Source organism: Amphiura filiformis, chromosome 7 (genome assembly GCF_039555335.1).
Source record: "Amphiura filiformis chromosome 7, Afil_fr2py, whole genome shotgun sequence".
In the NCBI taxonomy this organism is placed as follows: domain Eukaryota; kingdom Metazoa; phylum Echinodermata; class Ophiuroidea; order Amphilepidida; family Amphiuridae; genus Amphiura; species Amphiura filiformis.
The window spans coordinates 43,425,414-43,447,776 of record NC_092634.1 but is presented as its reverse complement, the minus strand read 5'-3'; the positions used below and the strand labels follow the sequence as shown (position 1 = coordinate 43,447,776).

Sequence of the window (22,363 nt, the reverse complement as noted above, 5' to 3'; positions counted from 1 at the left end):
TTTCGAAATTTCCCGTAATTTTACGGGAACCAGCCGTAAGCAAAACAGCACTTTGTGATTCGAACCACCTACCTACCTACACACCCACCCACACATCTACATGTAATACTACAAACCCATGTGTATCACTAACTTATTCCTGCTTAAACACACTGAAAGTAAAATTTAAATTCCGTAATTTTACTGGTCCCCGTAAAAGTACGGGGACACCACTGGCAGCAAATTTTCCGGTTATCCCGTAATTTTGTTGTTTTTACGGGATAACCGGAAAATTTGCTGAAGAAGTAGATGACAATAAGTTTAAACAATGATGAATTATTATTGGAGGCACTATGCCTCATATATATATATATATCTGTTTATAAGTAACATAGTACGAATATACCTGATGGCGGTCATCTTTGTATTTAACAGATGGGGTGGAAATACATTTACAACATTGTCCTTTTGATCCAAAGACATATGTCACCTAAAATATTGATCATAAAACAAAAATTACTCATACATGCACTTTCACCATATCTTTTATTATGTTAAGTACTAGCGTGCAGTATATTGGCGGCCACTTTGGACGCCATATAAAATATTTATCAATTTATGAGAATATCTATAATCAATATTTGAGTGTGTGATGCAAAGGAACTTAGTTTAATTTATTTAAATGTATATTTTGATTATATTTTGAGAGTGATATGTGGCTTTTTACATTCCTCAGGCAGTTTTAAGGGGGTTAGGCCGCCATCTTGGATTTTACCACTTACTCCGATCTGAAATAATGGAAACATATTTTTTTCCAATATATGCTCCCAAAAGAGACAAAATCGAGTAAAAGTTTGCTTTTAACAACAACAAAAATTGCACGACTTCACATAGTGCTGAGCACTATTATTGCGCTTGCCGATATTTAAGCATGTTGAGGGAAATATTTCGCTGGACTCAATCCGAGCCGTAAACATAGGATACAGATCTATATGTAGGGACTGCAAATGATTGATACGGGAATAGCTTTTGACGCCTATCAGCTACAACACGGGTGCACGTTGTGTCACGTCGTTGGATTTGTGTTATATTAGTATCGCATGGGACAGAGGAACATATTATAAAGGTTGGTGTCATTATTAGTATATGATCACTTTCTTATTTGCCTATTTTGAATAAAAATGTTCGTAAAATGTAGACTGGTTCTATTTTGGTAAATTCGCGATGCGTTTTGCATGTTTGCGTAAATGAGGGGAACCATCTTATTTTTGTTAAATAGGGTAAGCTTACTTAATAATCTGAAACAGATCACCCCCCCACCCACCCCCCCACACACACACACACACACCTTCACAAATGGTCACACAAGATCGTACAAGGGGAAACATTTCAGTTACACTTTCAAACATGACAAATTATTTGGTCCCAAGGACCCTAAAAATGTTAAGTTTGTATGCGTTTAGAAGTTAGGACCTATATAGGGCAAAAGGCGATTTGCTTGTTTTATACGGGTCAAAAGTCAAAGTTACTCCAAAAAGAATAGACTGCACTATCTGCGATGTCTATTTGTATGTTACCCAGCAAAGAGATGAAATGTCAGCAATATTCAATATGTTTTAATAGCATTTGTTCTTTTATTTATCATCTATCTTCTGCGCTTCACATCGAAGATGGTGCAAACTATTCTTTCGTGAAAATGAATCTCTTGCATTTTTAGGAGCAAGCAAATAGTTTTATTGTTAGTGAACTGGAGAATGTTTTAAAATATTTTTTCACTCTGTACGAGCCTAGTGGTACTGCTGGTGTCCTTTTTAGGGTGATTGGTAATTTAATATAGCTTGGAAGATATTCAGCATACAGGAATTAACCAACCTAAGTTGGTAACCAGATTCTACGTAAACATGCTGAATGCATATTTAAATAAGCATTTCCAAAATGGCACTAGTCTATATCATTTTTGTGTTCGTTGTATTTATATGTGCGTCATAATCATAATGTAAAAGACTGAAATCTAAAAATAAATGTGTCTTATTTAACCTTGACATAAAACTAATAAATGATAAAATCGCATTGCTATAGTACACATTCACATTATACTAGTAATAGGCCCATTTCTAAACTGTGACACTGTGACTTCCTGTTTTTTCCAAGTGACCTTGCTACATTGAATTTAGAATCTATACTTCCTCATATGGTTCTAAAATTCTTCTAGAATTATTGCAACACCATTAGGCCAAAAACAAAGTTGTTTGCTTGCCCTCGTCCGACCGACCGTCCCGACCGTAGAACTTTTTTTTTGAAAAAGTATTTTTTGCGATTTTCCCAAAATGGCATGTATTTTTCGTCTGAAAAACCGATGATTTAAAAGAAACGTTGTAAAATACCATATCCTGCATGTTTACGTGTCCGGCTGTACCTGACTGTCGGGTTCCGCAATTTCGTATACCACCTCAGCGTCTAAGCTCTAATACAATTTGTTATCCACCTGCACATTTCGGACGGCGCATCTAGGGATGAGTTTATTTACAGGCAAAATATAACCGTGCATATCGTGCAAGAATGGATACAATATAGCAGATGTTAAAATATGGTAAAAGTAGATACAATAATATTTGAAAACAGTTGTACCAGATATTCATTTCTTGTTTATAAATATTTAGATTCATGATATTTGTTCGTATCGACTAGGAAGTAACATTGCACTATTTTTTCAACATGTTTGTTGAGGCTACTTTTATTAAGAGCACAAATCGCTCGGTATAAATATGATTTCACTTTAAACATGGCGGACACAACACGAGTAGCGCTAGCTGTACAGGTGAAGCAAGGGACCGAACACGCTGATTAATATGATAGTTTTGAAAAGCAGAAAACACTACATGTAGGAGAATTGTACACTTCATTAAACGTAGGCCTACATGTAGAAGAGCTACAATTGTTTAAGGTGCAAGTGGCGAGCACAGATGCTGGACCATGGCGTGATGTTGCTGCTACGGAAATGCTTGAACCATTAATTGCATTCGGTATTCGCCATGTCTGTTTCTGGGAAACGGAAAGAAGAAAAAAAAAAACTTTTCCCGACCGACCGACCCAATTTTTAAAATCCATTCGAGGGCAAGCAAAAAATTTTTTTTTTGGCCTTACTCGGGGAGCTAGGACCACTTTCTGTGCACCCCCCACAGGACCAAACCAAACCAACTTTTTTAGGTTCCTGAGATGACCCCAAAACATAATCAGGATGTTCCCAAAAATATAAACTGGCCCCAAGGGGGGTAAAAGGTCATCGAACTTTGCATAGGGTCAAAATTTAAAATTGTGTTGAAAACTCAAATTGTGTTGAAAACCATTCCAATGTATTCCTCTAGTCACATGGATTCAGAAAATGTATAGTTTGACCTATCTAGGACGTACCGTTCTTGAGTTATAACCAAAAAGGTCAAAGGTCACGTTACCTCTATGGGGGTCGAAAACATCAAAGTGCTCCGATTATGCCAAAAGAGGTGTCAAAATGTTTGTTTTGATGAAACAAATCAAATAAGGATTGCACCATCTTGGATGTTTCGTTAGCTAGGTAACATAGCAAAATAGGTCAAGGTCAATAGGCCTCAATGGTAGGGCCTACTTGACCTATTTTGCTGTGTTACCTAGGTAACGAAGCATCCAAGATATTACAATCCTATCCTTATTTGAACAGAAAGTGGTCCTAGCTCCCCGAGTACATGTCTCTTGTCTGCATGCGGTTCTTATGGATTGCAAATGGAATAGCCCAATGCATTTCGGCATCTCAAAAGGAGTGAATGATCCATTTTTGCAGGGGATGTTAATTGTCACTATTATTAGTATAAGGGACGCACCATTAGATATCAAGGGGGCAGAGTAGTTGGGGTCGTGATAATTTATTTTCGGTGAGACTTTTTTTATTACTCCTCGGTGAGCAATCTATTTTTTTTTTCATCGTAAAGTTCTCTATTTTCAACAATTTGTTTTTGGATTTGCCAAACTAATTAAGTCCATATTTTCAATATGGGAATTAATCCCCTATGATATTAATAACTCTGATTGTGTTTGTTTAGGGTAACCAAAGGGGTTTTCCCCAAAACATGCCATTACACACAAGCCTTTGCATGATAACTTCCAAGGTCTCCCCTTGTCTCATATTCTCATGACATATCTTTATGTTGTAAACAAAGAAAAATAATTAAATTACTCAGGGCATATCACAACTGTTCCTGAAGTTAGTGAATGGTAAAACCAGCACCGTCTTGGAAATTGCCATTGCTTTTGTGTACACAAAGGGTTATGCAAGTTTACATTGGTCTTTATGAGACATGAGGCAAGACTTTTGGGATGAGAGTATAGGCTAAATATAAAAATTATTATACCTTGTTTTACATGTAATAAGTATGATTCTAAAACAGAGATTGCTATTCTTCTTGTTTTACATGTTAAACTATTGTCCACCCATACTATAATTTTCATTAAACAATGCATTTGCTGTGAATTATAAATCAGTTAAAAGAGGGGATGATGGCCTTGTTCATTTCCAACCCATGTTATTTCTCATCCTGGTTGTTGTTGTTTTCTTTGCTTTTATGTTCCCTTTGGGTCCTTTCTTTCCATTCTCCTTCTTCCTTTTATCCCCTTTCCTTTTCCCTTCCTTTCCTTTCGGTTTTAATTTTCAACTTTATATAAACGGTAGCCTCGCCCAATGTTGACAAGAAATATAATACAATACCCAGCAAACACAAAACGTATCAAACAGGTTATTGTTGGATTTTGGCTTTGGTAAAAACGTTTGAATGACATTGTCGAATTATATTAAAGTTACACACTTCTATAATAGGTATTGTACATCCCACACAAGGATTGTTTTGCATGCAGTTTGAAAAAACAGTAGCAGTTTTGTATAGACCATACACTGTCGTTGCAGCCAGCCATCATGATGTCAAAGTTCGTGTGCAGTTCTGATGTTTTTATCCTGGTGTGCAGTGCAGTTCTTTATAAACTTTACGAACTCTTGTATCTATTGCTGAAAGCTATTTAAAATACAAATTGATGAAAACGTGTTTGAAACGTTTTTTTTATGAAAACACACTACAACAAAATGTTTAAAATGTTGTTAAAAAATTATTGTAAAATATTTTTTGCAAACATTAATTGCCAAATATTTCGTTACCACTGTACTTAAATAACGTCATGTTAGAATATTTTACAATTTAAGTTTTCAAAAAATGTTCTTGAATATTGTGAAAACGTTTTATACCTGTTGTATTCCTTTTATCTAACCTGACATTTAAACGTGTTCTGACAACATTTTCTAATCTTTTGGAAATAATGTCAAAAACGTTTTGTGTTTGCTGGGTATGTCTATATAATAGTATTCGGCAATAGCACATTCACAACGATATTAGTATTCTCAACGAATGTCGTTTCACATATTTTGCATTTAAGATTGAATCAAGCAAGTCTTACCGCTCTGCAGTTGGTTAAAAGTTGATGACAACATGTCTCCACTGAAGGGATTGCAGTGTTTGATATTGATACTGATGTTTTATCCAGCTGTGGCATTGAATACGACGATATGTGAGATGTGTCATTGCCAAGATAACGTTGTTGATTGCTCAGCTCAACTGGGTGACTTGCATAAGTTGCCTAAGAACATCCCGAATGATACTGACACATTGTAAGTACTCCTTGTACAAGCTAGAGGTCTTTAAAAACACCTCGTCATCGATAATGTTGAGAGTATGACGATGATTTTAAAATAAAGTCATGGTGATTATAACGATGGCCATGATGATGACTCAGTTTTATGGTGACGTGCAATACTTGTGATATGAAGTTTAGTATCAAATTAAATCTTATTCTTTGTAGAATAGTGTGTTTTTAATCTGCATACCTAGTTTATTTATAAAAAAATCACTTTTCGAAATCAGATGTTTTTCAAAACAATACATTTATATCCGTGAAGCAACTTAGTGGTGACCCTCTTATAAATAATGTCGATGGTGCACCCTATTATGTCGATGATGATGAATAAGATGATGATGTGGAGGAGGAGGACAACGACAAGGAAGAGGATAGCCATGAACATAATGACGATGATGAAAACAAAAATGATGACGGTGATGATGATGATTAAAGAAAAAAGGCCGGAAAGTTGTCAAAATAATTGAAAAATGTTGAAACAAATGGAATTTTATATACATTCCTTTGTTTTTAGGTTGCTTGCGTTTATTATCCTTATTGTTTTTTCCCAAACCATCTACAACCGTTTCGGGCTGTTAAAGGGGCGTCAAGATTAACCTTTTCTTCAGCCTTCCGGGTAGGAGCAACCCCTCCATATGTTAAACGCCATCATACTGTTTCATTTGGTGCACATGTATAGCTATCATGAGTATCTACTATCCAGTGGTATCAAAATATTAATTTCACGATAATTTCAGAACGTAAGAACAAAAATTTGGTTATTCTGGGTATGCACAAAAGTATAGGCAAAATTGATTTTCGGCAAAAATCCCACGAACAAGTGATTTTCACCTTGATTTTCAAAATTCCAAAATCCCATCTCCTAACCCTCGTAATAATTGTAAAGCATAATGTTACGTGCTTCTTAAAAATTTATCCATGTCAATCTGTAAGCGCTCTTTAGCAAAGTCATAGTTCATTGAATTTTAACAAATGAGGCGAAAATAGTAACTTTTTGCACAATATATGCAATTTAAAGAGAATTGGCCATTGCTCATTCTAATGACGCTAGTATGGACAATATAAGTGTGCTCTTTCATTTAATGAAAAAAATTGTAAGGAACACTTGAGGTTTTGACTTTTAAAACCTACACTTTGGTCAAAAATTGTGCTGGGATAGGTCGTTTTCAACCGATTTACCACATTCGCCTTGCTATAAACATTAAATTGCGTTATCTGTTGACCTAATGAGAAAGAGTGATTTTAGGGGGAAGTTTTAGCTTTCGTTCGATATAAAAAAAGATCTGATTGGACGAAGGGAACACTTGAGGTTTTGACAAAAACCAATCACAGAGGCCTATTTTCCAGCTAGAAAGTTCACACAGCTCTTACGATGCTATGCACTCAACCGTGTAGTGTAATCAAAGACTGTGTGGAGACAATTCACTGCTTGCTTAGAAGCTCTAGGACGAAGATTTGTGCTCAGTTGTATCAAGGTGGAAACTGTGCATTAAATGGTTTAATAGAGAATCGTTTTTGTATAAAAACCTTTTCATATGACAATGTTTTAATATTATCATTATGCAGGGATGTTTCTTTCAACCAGATTGAGTTTATTGGCAACATTTTATACAATTTACCTGTGCTCTGGAAATTGTAAGTTCATTTGTATAGTTATGTAGTTACATTGTTTACATTGGGTACATTGGGTAGGGTTTAGATTGCGATAGTCCGACACACCGCTAGTCCGACACACCGCTAGTCCGACACACCGCTAGTCCGACACACCGCTAGTCAGACACACCGCTAGTCCAACAGTCCTCCAGTCCGACGACACAAAATTCTGTATGCTTCGGTGTGCGCCAGTCCAAAAATGAAAAACACTGCGGTAGACTCTTCAAGGCCTGTGTTGAAAGCATTTTGTTGTATGAGTCAGAAACTTGGACCATTACTAAGAAAATGGAGGCTCTTACCGACTCAATGTATGCTACACTCAACTGTGGCGTCGGGTATTAAATGTCAGCTGGCGAGAACACATTCCAAATCACTGATCAGACAACGTCGCTTATGTTTTGCTGGTCACTGCATTCGCACAATTGACCAGCCTGTGTCCCGAATGATTTTCTGGACCCTTTCTGGTGGGAACCAAATAGAGGCATAAAGCCACTTCAATACCCTGACACCATCAAGAGTGATATTGGCCTACAACCATCATTACTGATGAAAGATAAAAGACTTTGGGCCCAACACACTTCTGATGCTTCCTCCATTCCGTCCACGTACTGGTGTTAATTTTTGCTTTTAATTATCTGACATTCAAAAATTTAAAGAAACTCGTCTTGGTTCAAATTCACAATAGCCCCACAGATCATGCTATAAAACCAGTCGTACAACAAGATGGCATTAATGACAGAATACACACGATGCATAGTATAGCCTGCTATCAATAATTCGTCGGCTGTATTCTATAGTGGCGTATAGTGATTTTTGGTCATTTTTTTGAAAATTGGCACATATGTTTTTAATGATGTTCTCTTTCATTTTTTCTAAGTCTCATCAGTCATAATTAGCTAATTAATTAGTAATTAATTAATTAAATGTGGCGTATAGTTACAAAGTGACATTTTTGTATTCCATAGTGGCGTATCGACCATACGCCACTTTTTATACACATTTTATAATTATGAAATATCGGCAAAAATGAAAACATCGTATGTCATAGTGGCGTACGCGTATCGGACCTATACGCCACTATGGAATACGAACGACGAAAAGTAACGCCATAGGGATTACACGGCGACCGAGGTGGCGTACGGTTAACGTAAGGTTAGGGTATTGCGTTGTGTTCGTTTTCCATAGTGACGTATAGTTTTATTGTCAGTTTGCCAGCAATAGTATGTATTTATTTCTTTTGAAAAATATATAACAATCAAATCTATTTAGTTTACTACAGAAATTTCACATCATTTACAAAATATAATGAATGTCTGATTTACACAACTCGATTTTTAAATTGGCATTTCTTCAAACCCGATTTTCTTGAAAAGGTGTTTATTCGCGGCGCCCCACTATACGCCACTATGGAATACGGACGACGAATTAACCTATAAATGGGCTATTCCAGAATATAAGTGCACACACCCTATAGAGGAGTAACTGTTCAATGAAAGAATGTCGGGATTTCCAATATTGCTTCCTGAAAACGGCTGGAAAAAGCTTGGAAATGCAATTAAACGAATGAAAAATCACGGAAATCTCTGAAATGAGCTCTCAAGTTGAGGATTTCTGATTTTGAACTATCTTTTGCTGGATTTACGTGGTTTCTATAATTATACTGTTGACTAGGCACACAATATCGCCAACCGCGAATGACTCATCACCTTTGGGGAAAGGGGAAGTAAGGCGAAAAAAAAAAAATCTGTTCATCGGGTGAGCAGACCTATCAAGTAGGATCGGACGTGTTTTTTTTTTGTTTCTTTTTGTTTTGTTTTGCTTTGTTTGCTTTTTAGCAAACAGTTAGGGGTTGTGGCGCCCAGTGACAAGGATACGTAATGGTGCCTCATCACATTCTTGTAGTAACTGCGCACGAAGCGCGCTACAATTTGCACAACAAATACCACTAATTTGGTTATAATCAAGTTGAATTTCGGTCGTAAATTGATCTTTCTAATGACTATTTATGCTGAAATTTTGACTTTCACTGCTTGGAGGGGGCACGCCATCGATACTAAATTGGTCAATTCGACGCCCCCTAAGACGTCGCCCCCTAAGACGTATCCTCCCTTGCAATCCGATAGTTAGGCCACTGTTCACAATTGACTCTAAAAATCACCAAAATTTGTAAATCAATTACAATTTTTTCTTTCGTTTTGTACATGGTTGTTTTTTTTCAGTCAAAATAAATCAAATTTTTGGGAAAAAACCGGCTGATTTTACATGCATACAGCAAATTAAAACTAAAATCTCAAAAACAGAAAATCTGGGTCAGTCTGGACCCGTAGAACAGGGATTTTTTTCGTCACCTATTAAAATTCAATGTGTAAATTTCGGCGCCGCGTCACCTTGGTGAACTTAAAGCTTGCATTTAGTGTGTGTGCCGGGAATGGCTTGGATACTCATTGGGCTGTCAGAAATAGCTTGCTCCCACTAATTTATCATGTAGGGAAACGTGATTAATTAGCAATTAAACAGATTAATTACCTGACCCTGAGAGGAGGAGATCGAAACGTGTCAGCTCTGAACAGTGGCGTAGCGTGGGCCATCACATGTGGGGGGGGGGGGGCACCGACCATGGGGTTGCACCGGGTCTGATTGAGGGGTGGGGTTTTCCTATGGGAATTTATAATTATTGCAATCGATTGGGGCACGTGCCCCCCCCCCCTCCGTGCCCCTGTGACGCTACGCCACTGGCTCTGAACCTGTTTTGGTTTCTTTTTTGTTTTCATTAGGACCGTGACGAATAACACGATAGCAACGCAGTACGGGCTACCATCTTCACTTACCTCATTGTATGTATCTTATTATAATAAACATTACAAGCATCATCGTCGTCGACATCCTTATCATCATCACCGTAGTAGTGGTTATTATTATTATTATTATTATTATTATTATTATTATTATTATTAAGTACTAGTCGAAGAAGTAGTGATCCTTATCTGTAATTTTCCGTTAATGGACAATACATGTCCTCTGATGGGCAATGCATTGGCTATCAGCGGACATTTTCATACAGGGTGTATCAAAATGATTGGTACCGGGCTATGTGACATTTTCAAAAATATATCAAAAATACAAAATGGCTAATTAATATAGTGTTTGTACTATAAATAGAAAGAGGCATATGTTAACTTATTGATCTAATAATCTGAAGATAATAGGTTAATGCATCTGGGAGCTATTGTCATTCAAACGAAGATCGACGCAATCATGGTGTTACTTACACAACACAAGATGGATAGGTTCACTGTTTGAACTATTTATTGCATACATGCTCTTCAATATCTCACCTCAGTCTACATAACATAAAATTGCTTTACACATACTTTGGCAGTGTGAAGCCCTATCTTGAATGAACTTAACACCTGGGATGGATCCATGTTGTAACTGCCCATATCAAATTATTGAAACATTGCAAGTTATAGCATGTTTGCATGGGATACTCATTGCTCTTGGAAACTGTCTTCTAAATCTTGCACTGCACTTCGCCATAGCTTCGTGTCAACCAGTAATTCTTTATTATGAATGTTCGCTAAAGTGTGGAATATTGTGGAGCCATTCCAATAACCTTTACCAGGTCTAACCTACACTGTCTACAGTCTATAGCCATTCTGCCACACCATCTACTTAGTAATCTCATTGCATCATATACTACAATTTATATTACCGCCCTGGAAGGTATTGATACACAAACCTCTTTCACCCCACCAAAATTATACAAGTCAATAATATTACTCTCAACCAATAAATATTGATTATAACATTTATGAATGAAGAAATAAGGAAGGAAAAAAATAAACATTTCCATGATTTTCAACATACAAGGTATTTGTAGTAAAATAGAGCTTTAAAAATGGTGCGCTACTGATCCAGCGTTACGATGAAAAGTGTAAAACCACCTACTTTCCTTTATAATCATGTAACTTCTGAACAGAATGTGCTATCTTTATGATCAAAAATTATTAGAGAAGATAAAACTACTATAATTACAAATATTTAAACAATTTACCCTAAACGGGTACAGCAAATAGTAAAAAAAATAAGTAAAAATGAGAAGTTCTCGGTACCAATCATTTTGATACAACCTGTAGAAACGTCAGTGTTCACGAGACATCTAATTGCTCATCACAGGCGTTATAGTATTACTATTATTATTATTATTATCATCATCATCATCATCATCATCATCATCATTATTATTATTATTATTATTATTATTATTATTATTATTATTAGTATTATTATTAGTGTTATTATTATTATTATTATTATTATTATTATGTTATTATTATTATTATTATTATTATTATTATTATTATTATTATTATTATTATTATTATTATTATTATTATTATTATTACAATTTTTTTAAATCATTTTGTTGTTGTTGTCGTTGTTGTTGCTAAACCAATAATAAAATATCATTTATATAGCGTATTGTGAATCACAGATTCCAATATACACTTACACTATTATAACACTATCAAACTTTAACAATCAACAAAAGATGACGTTTACTTGAATATTAAACTAATATTAACAAGGCATAAAAATAGCAGGCCAGCAGGTACTTATATTAGTTATATTATTAGCTTATATAAGTTATAAGCATTATGATTATCATCACTATTTTGATTTGTACCATTTTTATTATCATCCACAGGTATGGTCAAAACAACAAATTAACAGATATATTTGGCATGTTCAATAATACGATTCATATTGAAATAGTGTAAGTTTAGTTGTTATTAAAGTATAATTACGTTTTTATAACCATTATGTTTAAAATTTGAAGCGAATAGTGTACTACTGCGTGGATAATGCACTGCCGCATATCATAAATGTATTGATTATTCAGAGCTTACATTTCTCAAAGATATCTAAAGAGAAGATGACATCATGGTAAAAAAAAAGAACAATGAACTGAAAAAGCATTTTCTCTTTCATATGCTTCTATAATCCATTCAAATAAAAAGATGTCATCCATTTCACTTTGCTATATATTACTGATCTCAAACAGTAAGAATCAAATTGAACAAAATATATATACACTCCTAATTGCTTTTTTTCCCACCCGGTGATTTCTAACATGGTACAATGTCAAAATGAATACCAGTGTGTAATATGTATACACTTAAATTCATGTGATTTACAAACCAATGGATAAAAAGTAAACTGAATCCTTCGCCGCTTACAACTGCTCATCTTATTTGTTATGCTTGAATTAACGACTGAAACAATAGCGTTCGTATCGTTTCTATTCAGACTCGTGAAAATATTCCTGCGCGACTTTGGTCGTGAGCCCGTGCCCTACCGTGTCGTTGTGATTGCTGTTCTAAAATATACGCGTTAAAACACAACAAAAAGGTTAAATTGGACACCAATGCGTAGTCTCGGACACAACTGTGCAGTCTGTTTTCCCCAGATTCTGGAGGAAAGTCCGACACTTTTTTAATACAAGGTTTTTAAGGGGGGAATATATCGTTGAATATGTTTTCAAATGACAAAATGAGATTATTGATTTAAAATAATGCTTAAAATGTAATCTTTCTTTTTCTTCAAATTTGATTAAAATGGGATCTTCCTTCGCAAAGTTACAATAACTTTTGTGTGAAAGGATGGTGAAAATGCGGTAAATGTCTTATGTATTTCCTATATATTTTGAATTCCTTTGTATTCTATTGTTCTATCTCATGTATTGTATTGTTTTTGATATAAGCCAATTTCAGGTAGTTTGTTCCAATTTCTGCAATTAAAATTCACATTTTTTGCAGCAAAATAACAATTTTTACATTGTAACTATGTGTATTCATCCATTTGCAATAACTTTGAGATAAAATTGTTCAAAAGTACTATTAATTAATGCTAATTAACACACTCTTTTTACTAATTAAACTCGAAAACACAATTTTGAACATGTGACACCGCTGCAGACATCCTATCTGGAAAAGTATAGGGGCTACCACCTTCAAATTTGGCCAAGATGTTGCTATCACTGATATCTATAAAATGAGCCAAAAATTAAGTTCTTTCCATGGGAACATCTATAAAATGAGCCAAACAAATTAAGTTCCTCCAATGGGAACATATTTTTAATGACCTTGACCAAATCAATAATTATTGTTTTTCATGAAAAAAACTAAATCAAATATGTGACCAGGCAGCACAAATGAGCCGTAAATTCCCTAAATTGTATTGGTGTAAAATGTGTACGAAGGTCATATTCATCGGTAACTTAAGCTGGCCCGACATCCGTCTCATTTCGATAGTAATGAAAAACTAATCAATAATCCTATTGTTGAAGTGGATAATAAGCTTCTACCTTAGATGGCTATAGAACTTTTAATAGCTCTGGTCTTTGTTTGCTTATATTGCTAAATCCTGTTCAAGTGGTGGGTTACCAGGCATTGTATTTTGTACAGGTATGCATAACCAACAATTAACAATGAGAGAACTTTCTTAAACCTCGTTGACTTGGGGATGATTTGAAATGACCGCCAATTATGACTATTTGATATTTATTGACAACAATGTGGAAAAAGAGACACATGTAAAAACGTAAAAAGTTATAATTTTGTTGAAGGAGCAAAGTTTAACAAACCATAACCCCGCTTCTGGATATCGTTTGAAGTCAAATTTTTAAGTTTATGATGTTTATTTTTTAAACGCGAAATAAAACAAAATTGACCGGGGGAGGAATTTACGGCTCATTCGCCGTGGACGGTCACATATTAACTAGGGATGACCAATGAACCATCAACTTGATTAGAACACTCCCATAGACATGCAGGGAGCTCAACTGTGCACTGCTTGCACAGACATTTCTAAATTGAGCTCATTCTTTTATTTTTCATAATTTTTCTGTAAAAATTGGAGATGTTAATGCCAATTATGTTTTGTAACTATCCTGCAAATTACAGCATCATAACTTATTTGGTTTTTCTGTAAGTGTGAGTCAAAATTGGTCAATCGCCACAGTGCGCTTAATTGCCAGTGGCCCAGTGCAGCACTGCTCAGAATGGCACAAAATATTCAGATGAAAAGATCAGGTGAACACCTTGACCTACTGAGCTGTAATTTGGCAGAGTTGTTGTTATTACCTCTATCATACCCTCTGTAAAAAGGAAAAAAACCGGACAAGTAGATCTCGAGTTAAAATTAAATCACCAGCTTCCCTTTGAATTTCCAAACACCTTTCGAATCATGTTAAATAGACACCATTCTGAACATAAATGGCTCATTTGTTGTATTATTCACCTGATCTCAACCCTAAACATTTTCTTATATTTATACCATCTGCACTGACTTGTTGCTATACACGCACAGGAGCTGTACTTTTAAAATACGCCCCTAATCAATAATGAGTCTTTCACTCCATTGTTAAAGTACTGTGCTCTCTATAGCATATGGAGTGACCAGCCCCTGGATGTGATGGTTTTGTAGCACATGACAGTATTCATTCAAGCCTATCAAGGTCTGTTATTAGCCACTTGCTGAATGGCTGGGCATTATCAGCTATCAAAGAGATACCTTATGCTGCTGCCAATCACAATAGAGGTTAAACATTTTCTTAAAACCCCAGAAGTGATATCAGGATAAAGCTGTGCATGTTGGTACTTGATTGTTTGGATTCCTATGTTGAAAATCCCTTGTAGTACATTAGTATTTTTCTTATGTGTAGTGTATATTGTTGTGGAAAAAAAGTTCACCTGGACTTTTGATTTTGTGCCACTTTGGCCATTATGGATGATTTTTGGCAAATGTTTTCTAAAAGCATGATTTCAGTGCCTCGGTTTGAAGAAATACTTAATGCTATTGACTAGTAAAGTGCCATTTCATAAGAAACCCTTTGATACTTTCACAATATGCTTGTTTCATGTTTGCATATATATTAAAATAAAGAAATATAAAAAGGTAAATATATGCTTATACCAATTTTGCTCACATTGCTATATTTAGACTTTGTCAAATTTATTTCGTTCCAATGACCGGTCAGAATGGGAAACTTTGAAAATTCATAATTCGAAAAGTTTTTGACCGATTTTGACCATTTAACCACCAAAATACTTCTGTTGATGAGTTCTTTCCAGAAAACAATCTTTTGTAGCAAAAGGGGCAACATGAAATTATGATGGTCATCCCTATATTAACCCTACTTAAGGGTACATGAACCTCTTTATTGAGGCTCATTTTGTAGATAAGAAAGTGCAGATTAATTTACTTTTTTATTTCAAGTCTCTAGCATTTGTAGTTTTTGAGAAATCTTGTTTGCAAACCTATAATATGCGGAATTTGTCGATCCAAGATGGCGGCCGTTACCATAGCAACGGGTCATGTGGCCCATCAAATGCAATGTATTTTTAATTCAATTCTGTTTGATGTTACTATATATGTAAAACCAACTTACCACCAAGAATAAAAAAGAACAAAATTCAGGTGTTAAAAAATTGCACTCTCAACGATATAGTCCCCCTTAAGTTGTCAACCCAGAACGTTAACGACTGAGGGCATCAGTCTAGGATAAAAAATACTGTTCGATTTACTTTGCATAATATAAAATTTGCTGTTTCTAGACTTTAGATGCGATTTTCTGGATTTTTTGAATTGACCATTTTGCGTTTTTCCCGGGCTTATCTCCATAATGAACCATAGTAGAAAGCTCATTACCAGATACATTTTCGAAACCATTTTTGGCACTTTGTACCTATTTTTTTAATATGCATTTTATTTAATATATGGCAAATTGTGATTTATCGCAACAATACCCATATTTTGGATACAAATCTCAAAAAGCGTCTCTATTACCGTAATATATCAATTTATGCAAAAAAACCCCACCAAAAACATTATAATAATTAATTCTGCTTATGTAATACTCCGGAAAAGTAACGCACCCAAAAGCCAACCTGGACGCAAAATCTAACCTGGATTGTATGCAAATTAATTGTCCTGTGAGCTTAAAATTTCATATTTTGAATTGTATTCATATAAGTACTTATGCCCTAAAAGCGGGTCAAAATAGGGTGTAAAATTCATACATAAGAATATGTTTGTTATAAAATCGTTGTGAGTTTCTCCTTTATTTAGGAACTAAATTTAAACTTTTATCCAAACACAGAAATTAATTCCTACCTCTGATTTTTAAAATGGTACTCCATCTTTCATCAGCGAGAGTGAGACTGCCTTTGTATCATAATGAGGACGATGTTATAATTATAATGTGTGCACTGCAAAACCGTTTATGCCATAGTCGCTACTTACGCTATGCAAATCTCGTTTCTTCTGGGTACTTCAGAGGTTATCAACGACGTAACTTTTTCGAGAAGGGGCACAACATTGCAAATTTCGACACTTTTTGAACAGCTGTTCTCCGAATTTTTAAGCCGTCCCACTGTCCCATTCCAATAGCACTTTTTGGAAAAAAATCGCGCGAAGCGCGCCAAAGTTTGCAATCTTTAAAGCTGAAGTGAGCCATATAATTAAAGTATACTCGGCTTACAACAGACCCTCAATTGGAAACTTCTTTTACTGGCATGTGGCAAAGTGTATTAGGATCGCGATATACCGTCCTGTCGGATGACGGGGCCGCTGGCATAGGTGGTATTTAGGGAGGCCCATATACGAATATGGTGATATTGTGAAAATGTGCTTTTTCAGGTGGTTATAATTTTTTAATGACTTGGATATGATGTCCCAATTTTCAATAAAGTGAAGCTTCACAATACACACTTCAAGGAAAAATTCAATCGGATGAGTGAAATTTTGTATTTAAGCCAGAATATTGGGTCAAAATCACTGTTTTTTGTGAATATTGGCTATAAAACATCTGAAGGTCAAGACAGGTATTTGAAAGAAAACATTTTTGAACTTAAATTTGTCTGAAAAGTGTGTCATACAATGCCATTTAACGATAAAAAAGAAAAAATCCAAAATTTTCATATTTGGTGAAATTATGCCAATTTTATGATTTTTGATAAAAACAGTGGATTTCTAAAACATTCAATTTCAGAGGCCAAGACTTTTTACTGTTTGTATTATTTTTCACACTTTTTCTTATAAATTGGTAGTATACCATGCATATAAGAAATTCCAATCCAGACAACATTGATTCGAGACTTAAAAATGATAAAATTGGTGTAATTAAAGGCCTTTTATGACTGTTTTAAGCATAAAATGCATTTTTTCCCAAAAATCCCATTTCTAAAATGCATTTATCTCAAAGATGAAAGCAACTATGACCCTCATTTTTCCTACAGCAGCAGTTTCTAATAGATTCAACAAGACAAAACAAAAAGATTTATCACAAGTACACACAGGTAGCTGAAATTTAATGTGAAAATAGCACTTTTAATTAAAAATAATGATATTTACAGTTTTTACAGAGAACAATGTACAACATTTGAATTAATCTATTACAGCAAAGATATGTAAACAGATCCTGTAATTATACTTTTCAGAGTTTTCATATTACTATTAATCAATATATATCAATTACAGGGTTCATTTTATTTGGCAAAATGGTACAAAATTGAGGCTAAACATGACATTTTCCTCATTTTGTCCTATATTTCTGATTTTTACCCAAAAATGTGTTTTTTAAAATGTCTAAAACCATTGTTCTTTTATTTTGTTTAACACTTAATGTGATCATATCTACTCTTTCTGATGTTGTTAACATTATCAGTAGGAAAAATTTAAGCAAAGTGACCCTCAAATGCTGAAAATTATGGGCTAAAATCACTAATTATTACAAAAATGGCATTTTTACCCAAAAATGTGATTTTTTGCAATGGCTGTATATAATTGTTCCAATTTCATTTGAGCTTTAATTTTTACCATATGTATTCACTATAGTATATAACATAATCATTAACAAATGAAAACCACAATTTCCCATTAAATGTGAGATTTAATGGTCAAAATGCACTTTTCTTTGAAAATTGCATTTTTCCCAAAATTTGATTTTTGCAATGGCTTTTATAATTGTTCCAATTTCATTTGAGCATTAATTTTTACCATTATGTATTCACTATAGTATATAACATATAATCATTAACAAATTAAAATCATAATTTCCCATTAAATGTGAGTATTTTATGGTCAAAATGCACTTTTTATTAAAATTTGTATTTTTACTCAAAAATGCAATTTTTTTGCAACGGCTTTATGATTATATGTAATTGTTCCAATTTAATTTAAGCTTCAATTTTGCCCAAATGTTTAGGCGATGAAAAAAACCCTGTTCTACGGGGGGACGGACCTTTCAAGTAGGGTCGGTTGGTCTGGCTTTTTTTTTTTTTTTTTTTACAAAATGACACAAAAAATCACCAAAATCTGTTGATTTTGCAATTAAAAAAAAAAAAAAATTGTTCCTGATATTTTCAAAATCTGGGTCGGCATTCATAAAATACAGGAAAAATTTGTTTCCCAATTCTTGTAAAATCTGGGTCGGTCGGGCCTGTAGAACAGGGTTTTCTTTTTTTGTTGCCTGAAGGACTCCTGCTAACTCCAAATTGTCTTCGTCACTGGAAGAAGAACATGCCGGGATCAATTCTTGAAGGAGCTCCAGCAAAAGAGATTTTAGTTTTCAAGTGCCTTGGCTTGGTTTGTGCCGTTCCGTTTAGCCCATGCGTTGTAATTTTTTACCAATCGACAATACCGAGTCATTGCAATGGAGATGATCAGGAGATCTTCAACTGTAGCTGTCGTAGGGTCCTCCCACTTGAGTTTGGCAATTGAAACAGTTGGAGACACTGTATAACTCTGAACTGGTGGAATCATCGTGAGCTGACGTGTATGTTTCTGATGACAAGGAAGTCACGACGAAGGAGAAGCACTGTTGTACATGTTTCAACGTTGTCAAGAGAAAATTTGCTGTTGATTAAAATGATAATAAAAACAAAATAAGTAAAACATCTACAAAAAATGATAGCCATCTTTACCATTAGGCCTAAAAAAATTGTTTGATTGGCGTAACCTGACCGATCCTAAAAATAGGCCCGACCCTAGACTTTAAAAAAAATGTTTACAAAAAATAATAATTCATGAATTTACAGCTTAAAACGCATGTGTAAAAAAATAATAAAAAAAATTGCCAACCGACCTACCCTGATTTTCCTTTACGTTACGCCAATCAAACAATTTTTTTAGGCCTTAATAAAAAGAAAATAAGAAAATAAAAATAACAGAACCTGAGTGAGTGTACGATCTAAAAATGAAAATTTGATGTACATGTAGGCCTTAGGCCAAAAAAAAAAAGGTTCGTCTCAAAGCTTGCGCGCGCGTTTGTAAAATCCCACGATTTGACAAAAAACAAATGCGGAAATTTTTTTTATTTCAAAAAAAAAATTTTTTTTAGTTTTTTCCAGAAAAAATCGGCGAAAATCAGACTTTTTTCTCAAAATACCATGAAAAAAGTCGGGAATAAAAAAAAAAAAAAAATTGCATTTCGCATTTGTTTTTAAATTTCTCGTGAGCTTTGAGGCAAACCTTTTTTTTTTTTGACCTTCAGGAAAATAGGACGACATTAAAATAAATATTAATTTTATTTAATCATCTTACCGACAATTTTTTCAAAGCATTTTATACAAAGTAAAAAAAAGAGCAGATTTGAAAATGTTTGAAAGAAGTACATGATAATATAGAGTCTTTATAAATAGGCCTACATTAACAGCAGAAATTACATTTTAACCTTAAGTCAAGATTTTAATCTGACTTTGATTTGATTAGAAAAAAATTTTGACTTGTTTAAAATCTAATCTCTGTTATTATCATATAAATTTAGGCGTATTTATCACATCAGTCTATTTTAAAACATTTTCGAAACTTTCTTCTTTTTTTTTTTTTTTTTTTTTTGACCAAAAATATGACCAAACACATTTAAAAGGCAGTTTAAAATTAAAAAGTATGTGTTTCCATAACTTTATAAAGACATAAAATGCACATTTAAATATTTGAATAATTATTCAGTAATAAAATGTTATGACCTGCAACCCCTGGCCCAACCACTTCCACACCCGTATTTACCACCCTCTGACCCAATCGTGTTATTGTACCATAATTTACTAAGCTAGGGAGTCATTAATGATGTCACTGCATCTCCGTACGTGTACCACAATCAAAACAAACCCCCCCGTACTGTGGAAATTAACCATTGTTTACGGCGACTATACACAGGTAAAATAAGGCTCTACTCAGCCGGTAAACCCCAGAATTTATGCTTTTTCTATGAATTATGTTTCATTTAAACGCTAAATATTATCATAATAAGTATCAGTATCAACTAAACTCAATATTTTGAATGGTAAATTTCACATTTAGAGTGTCAAAATCGGAAGAAATGAGATTGATCAGCTTACCTTGCCGTCTCGGCGCAACCATAGGCGACATGATGGATTCTTCGATTTCTCATGGAAAAATTTCTCTCCCATCCTGACTTCTAATGGCTGGCGCACAAACATTTCTTCTGCTATCGTAGCGAAAATCCACAAGACATATCTAGAATATGTCAGCATTTGCATGGTATAACCTTCATATCGAAGGCACAATTGAAAACTGGAAAAATATTGAGATTTATTTTTCAATTTCTGATAAATTTTTTCCGGCGTGTTTCTCAGGCTGTAACTTCGGATCGGAGTGACCTACGACCTTCCAGGTTTTTGTGAATGAATTGGCGTCCCCTTAACGTTTAGTACGCCAAATATGATTGGCCTAAATAAAATAACTTCTTTGCGCCGACCAATAGAAAACATGGTTATATTTGGGATTTTAACCAGGCATTAATTGACCGGTACTGTGTGTGAGGAGCAACGGGGGAATTACGGGGAGATAATTGACCGCTCTAGTGGTCACACTGGTGCTGACAGAATTATTAGCAATGTTTATAATAATAATTAAAATACTTCCCGGCCATCAATGAAGCTAAAATTTGGCAAGTATACAGAAATAATATTTATTTGCACAGAAAAAAAAAATTACAACAATGCGATTTTTTGTTACGATTTTACGGCGATTCAAAACATGCAAGTTTTTCAGTGAAAGATGCAGTGGTGAATGGGCCTCCCTATGGTATTAAATGTTTTAGAACAAATGAATATAAGATATGTATGTGGACAATACACTAATAACTAATATACTGTTCTGATTCTTACAACAGTGACCTGACGAATAACAACATATCGTCAATAGAAAATGGAACTTTCTTCAACTGTGACCGTCTTGTTCACTTGTATGTTATTTAAAGTTTATAGATATAGCCTAATATCCATTTTTAGAGGTGTGTCCATTAATGCTTTTTTAGGGACTGGTAACATTTAGACATAAGTAGACATTCCTGCATGTGACTTTTGAGGCTCCATAGACCGTTCTACGTTTTTTTTATCCCGTTGATTAGAGGACAAGTGTTTATTTTTTTATTGCAACTGACGCTGTTGTTTCATTACGTTGCATAGGATAGGTTACATTTGAAAAGCCTATAAACATGTATGTATCATATGTACAAACATATCAATTATTAGTATGAGAGCTAATAGCACCTTTGCCCAGGTTCTAGGGCGAAATAAATTACAAAGCAGATACTGTACTTTGACTTGGTGATTTGTTTATCTCAATCTGCTCCACAGTAAGTAACCTAACCTGTTTATTTAGGAGGCAGATATTTTAAATACTTATTTTGCAGCATGTTGGACAAAGTTTGCAACATGTCTATGCTTGCACATAATATTATTATGTAGGGCGGGGAAGATGCACATATTCAAGCAAACATAAGAATGTGGCGTTAGTTTTTAACATAATTATAATTTGATTCATATCACAGGGATCTTTCTTATAATCCGTTAGTTCGACTACAAGATGGAGCTTTTACAGGGCTTTCTCATCTCCGAAAATTGCAAGTATCGTTATTCGGTTTTTTAAAACTCAAGTAGCAAATTAAAATTGTAGCTTAAGCTTACCAGTGGTATTAGTGATTGGAATTATT

The 22,363-nt window shown here is 34.4% G+C and overlaps 1 protein-coding gene and 1 long non-coding RNA gene across 2 annotated transcripts; one reads left to right on the top strand and one right to left on the bottom strand.

Annotated features, from left to right (window-relative positions):
* Positions 1-913: 913 nt before the first annotated feature.
* On the top strand, positions 914-22,310 carry LOC140157874 (uncharacterized). Its single transcript, XM_072181124.1, has 7 exons — positions 914-1,105; positions 5,431-5,662; positions 7,255-7,323; positions 10,116-10,175; positions 12,050-12,118; positions 21,542-21,613; positions 22,202-22,310. Exons 2-7 carry the CDS (start codon positions 5,484-5,486, stop codon positions 22,308-22,310), a joined length of 558 nt encoding a protein of 185 aa, XP_072037225.1. The 5' UTR covers positions 914-1,105; positions 5,431-5,483.
* LOC140157193 (uncharacterized) lies at positions 18,900-21,008 on the bottom strand. The gene is made up of 2 exons (XR_011859648.1): positions 20,745-21,008; positions 18,900-19,260 (listed from the first exon to the last, which is right to left on the bottom strand). It is a non-coding gene; the product is annotated as an uncharacterized lncRNA (long non-coding RNA).
* Positions 22,311-22,363: the final 53 nt, after the last annotated feature.